The sequence below is a fragment of the Babylonia areolata genome, chromosome 5 (genome assembly GCF_041734735.1).
Source record: "Babylonia areolata isolate BAREFJ2019XMU chromosome 5, ASM4173473v1, whole genome shotgun sequence".
NCBI lineage: Eukaryota > Metazoa > Mollusca > Gastropoda > Neogastropoda > Buccinidae > Babylonia > Babylonia areolata.
This window is the reverse complement of record NC_134880.1, coordinates 21,194,746-21,199,745: the sequence shown is the minus strand read 5'-3', so window position 1 is coordinate 21,199,745 and position 5,000 is coordinate 21,194,746. Positions and strand designations below refer to the sequence as shown.

Genomic DNA, 5,000 nt, shown 5'->3' with positions numbered 1-5,000 from the left:
AAACACACACACACACACACATACAGAGATATATATATAGAGAGATATATATATAGAGAGACAGACAGACAGACAGACAGACAGTTTCAGTTTCAGTAGCTCAAGGAGGCGTCACTGCGTTCGGACAAATCCATATACGCTACACCACATCTGCCAAGCAGATGCCTGACCAGCAGCGTAACCCAACACGCTTAGTCAGGCCTTGAGAAAAAAAGTTGAACAAATAATAGATAAGCTTACATAAATAAATAAATAAATAAATAATTATAATATAAAAAAGGTAGTAGTAATGATAATAATAAATAAAATAATAATAATAAAAAAATAAATAAATAAATAAGACAACAATGATGATAAATAAGCAAATAAATGTAAAACATGAAGACACACATTCACACATACACCCACACATGCATAACAGATATGCACCAAACATGCAGTTTCACAGATATGAAAGCACAGTCAAATACATATAAACGTACATGAGCTCCAATACACACACACACACACACACACACAGACAGAAATAGACGCTTGCGTCTTCGATGTCCATGAGCAAGAAAGAGAAAATAAACATGAATAATGAATATACCCCAGTCTTAATTTTCAAAACTAAATCAAATTACAGAACACCGATGGGGGAAAAGTAGCAGTGAACATAAGCTATATCCTATGTCGCCAAAGACGTGGAACCAGCTCCCTGATAACCCCCGTCATTCTGATTCCCTCGCATCTTATAAATCTCGTCTCAACCATACTCCGTTTTCGGGGGTGTGCATGCTGGGTAAGTTCTTATTTCCATAACCCACCGAAAGCTGACATTGAGTACAGGATCTTTAACATGCATATTTGATCTGCATGCGTATACACACGAAGGGGGCTCAGACACAAGCAGGTCAGCACATATGTTGACCTGGGAGATTGGGAAAATCTCTGCCCTTTATTCACCAGGCGCCGTTACCGCGAGATTCGAACCCGGGGCTCTCATATTGAAACTCCAGTGCTTTAACCGCGGCTATAGCGCCCGTCAAAGCAATATAAACCATCTCAGAAGCATTCTGATTTTAGTAAAGATGAACTCCACTGAACTCGGCAAGAACCTTTTTTTTCTTCATCTTTTTTTTTTTTTTTTTTTTTAATGTCCTTCAAAATCTCAGTACTGACTGATAAATAATTAAAGAATTCTGAAAAAAGAAATCAGTATTGGAATTTTTTTTTTCTCAAATGATTAAGTATGTAATTTACCACACACAGTCTATGAGGATCAGTCACAAGGGATACCAATCTCGTGAACAAAAAAAAATTCCTGAGACTAAAAGCTGGAAACCACACCCCAGCTTTTGAAAGCTCATGATATGTTGCAGAATGTGAGAGAACATAGCCTGGTCCTTATGTCGTCGCTTTCCGTGAGAAAGGAGTGAGGGGGCGTGGGGAGGGGGGGGTTCTGCGGGGGGGGGGGGGGGGGGGGGAGCATCAGGAATTTGTCGTGATCAAGGTAAACAAACACACACACACACACACACACACACACACACACACACACACACACAGAGTGAGAGAATAACAGTAGCTGCATGATTCCACCACATTCACCTCACTCAATGCTGTGATTAACACAACCACATTTACAGTAACACACACACACACACACACACACACACACACACACACACACACACACACACACACACACACTAACACACACACACACACTAGCACACACTAACAGACACACTAACACACACACACACACACACTAACAGACACACTAACACACACACACACACACACTACACACACACACGCACGCACACACACACACACACACACACACACACACACACACACACACACACACACACCTTGCACGTCGTTCCGCTCACTTCTGAAGGTTTCCCCCGACCTCTTTGCCCCAGCTCCTTCACCAGCGCTTCCAGCTTTTCCTCATAGGGGTACTTGCCCGAAAAATCAAAGTACAGCGTGCGTGCCGCGAGCATGCCCAGCCACCCTCAAGGTTCGAAATCTTTCTGCATCTTTAGAGGGATGATGGGCTTGTTCGTCTGCCTGGCATATCCTGCCTCTGGAAAAAAAAAAAATGTTTAGTGGGATGATGGGCTTGTTCATCTCCACGGCATATCCTGCCTCTGGAAAAAAAAAATGTTTGGAGGGATGATGGGCTTGTTCATCTCCACGGCATATCCTGCCTCTGGAAAAAAAAAATGTTTGGTGGGATGATGGGCTTGTTCATCTCCACGGCATATCCTGCCTCTGGAAAAAAAAAATTTTAAATGTCGAATTTCATTGTTTAAAAAAAAAAAGTATATTGTTAAATTAAGAGGAAGAAGACAAAAATTGACTGCAGGATTCTTCAAGACAAAAAAACTAAAGTTTATAAAGGTTTTTTTTTTTATAAACTTTAGTTTTTTGTTGGTTTTTTTTGTATGTGTTAAATTAAGAAATCTCTCCCTGAAACGTCTTTGATTCTTCTTCTTCTTCTTCTTCTTCGTTCGTGGGCTGCAACTCTCACGTTCACATGTATGTATACGAGTGGGCTTTCACATGTATGACTGTTTTTACCCCGCCATGTAGGCAGCCATACTCCGTTTTCGGGGGTGTCTTTGATTCCATCCTCCTTCTTGCCGGTTCCCCCCTCCTCCCCCCGCGATTCACCATTCAACCGACCCACCCACCCACCCACCACCCTCCTGTCCTACCCTGTCCTTTTAAAACGAGAACACAGTCAAATGTGAAAAATGATACTTTAACTAAGTGTCTACGATCACCAGAGGAGGAGGGGTGCGGATAGGTAGAGGTTCAAACCTCTCTGAGTAATGATCAGACTCACGTCTGAAATCACGTGAAGTTAATTAATTAGAATCATTCCATCATCAGAGTTCCAGACCGGCAGAAGAACTCACCTGAGTGACAGTTGTTGCTGTCGAAGTAGCCTTGTGACATGCACATCAGGAAGGCTTCTGCCCCTTCTACACCCTGCGCCATGGCCACGTCTATCGAGCCTGTCATCTGGTCATCGTCTATCCACACACGGTACCCTCGTTCCTCCAGATCCTTCTTAATCTGCGTCACACACACGCGCACACACACGTGCACACACACACAACACACACACACACACACACACACACACACACACACACACACACACACACACACACACACACACAGGCCATAAAAAATAACACAAAACAAAACATTATTACAAAAAAATGACTGCCCAATGTGCCCTCTGGCAGCAACAAAGAACCGCCACTCTACAAACCAGCACAGGACAGCGCACCACACCGCACCGCACCACACCGCACCGCACCGCACCACACCGCACCACACCGCACCGCACCGCACCGCACTACACCACACCGCACCACACCACACCACACCGCACCACACCACACCACACCACAACCCCTCACACCACAACCACACCACACCACACACAGTGGAGTGATAGTCTAGAAGTAACACGTCCGCTTAGGAAGCGAGAGAATCCCATAGTCGCCAGTATTTTCTCCCCCTCCACCAGACCTTGAGTGGTGGTCTGGACGCTAGTCATTCGAATGAGACGATAAACCGAGGTACCGTATGCTAGCATGCACTCAGCGCACGTAAAAGCCCCCCCAGGGCACTAAAAGGGTTGTCCCTCTCAAAATTCTGTAGAAAAAAAATCCACTTCGATAGTAAAACAAATAGAACTGCAGGCTGGGAAAAAAATACCAAAACAAGAGAGGCAAGGCCCACAAGACACACTTGTGATAAATTAAGTCCCCTGGCATTAATTACAGAGTAATTTCCCTTTTTTACTATCTGCACCAAAACGTTTGCAAAATAAATAAAAATTCCATGCTTAGCAAAAGAAAATCCTGTTTGAACAAAAAATGATAATAATGACTCCTCTTGTTGTTGTGTCAGAATGAGAGGTCAAAGTGCCAAGTTTAGAGAATACAAAAAATATAAATATAACAGTAAATGCAGTTTGCATATAATTAGGCTTCTTTGTTATTTTTTTGTGCCCATCCCAGAGGTGCAATATTGTTTTAAACAAGATGACTGGAAAGAACTGAATTTTTCCTATTTTTATGCCAAATTTGGTGTCAACTGACAAAGTATTTGCAGAGAAAATGTCAATGTTAAAGTTTACCACGGACACAGAGACACACACACACACACACACACACACACACACACACACACACACACACACACACAACCGAACACCGGGTTAAAACATAGACTCACTCTGTTTACACAAGTGAGTCAAAAAATGGGCTCAGTGTAGTGACGCGCTCTCCCTTGGGAGAGCAGCCCGAAATTCACACAGAGAAATCTGTTGTGACAACAACAACAACAACAACAACAACAAAAAACCCTAACTAACTCAATACGCCACACACCACACCGCACCACCATTACACACCACACGACAACCACACCACACCACACTGACCTACCCGCTGTACAGGCTTTTTGTACTTCCACTGGTAGCTGATCATGACATGACCTTTCCCCTTTCGGTCATCGTGAGGTGAAGCAGGTGGGGGTGAGGTGGGGCCGGAAGGTGGAGGAGGAGAAGGGGGAGAATGAGGAACAGGTGCTGGCATTCCGTCACTGGCAGCAGGGTAGTCTGAAGAACCATTCCTTTATTTTCAAAAATCCTTTTTTTCTTTTTTCTTTTTTTTTCTTTTTTAGAGGGGTGCGGAGATCCGGGGTGGGGGGATGATTTATTTATTTATCTGATTGTTTCTTCATTTGTTCATTCATTCACTTACCTATTGATTTACTCATTCGTCTATCTGTTTATAGTATAATTTTTGTACATGCATATTTGTCAGATACCTACAACGTGTATGCTAGCACCGCCACTACTACTACTACTACTACTACTGCTGCTGCTGCTGCTGCTGCTGCTGCTGCTACTGCTGGTGCTGCTGATGCTTCAACTAATATAACATTTAATATACAAGCACACGCACGCACATACAAAT

The 5,000-nt window shown here is 43.3% G+C and overlaps 1 protein-coding gene across 1 annotated transcript in view; it reads right to left on the bottom strand.

Annotated features, from left to right (window-relative positions):
• Positions 1 to 1,874: 1,874 nt before the first annotated feature.
• Positions 1,875 to 5,000, bottom strand: part of LOC143282414 (uncharacterized) — a 32,590-nt gene continuing 29,464 nt past the window's right edge. Inside the window, exons 8-10 of the mRNA XM_076588047.1 lie at positions 4,467 to 4,639; positions 2,919 to 3,078; positions 1,875 to 2,080 (exon numbers count right to left, since the gene is read on the bottom strand). Of these exons, the coding sequence (XP_076444162.1) occupies positions 2,010 to 2,080; positions 2,919 to 3,078; positions 4,467 to 4,639 (404 nt within the window). The 3' untranslated portion in view covers positions 1,875 to 2,009. The remainder of the gene's footprint in view (positions 2,081 to 2,918; positions 3,079 to 4,466; positions 4,640 to 5,000) is intronic.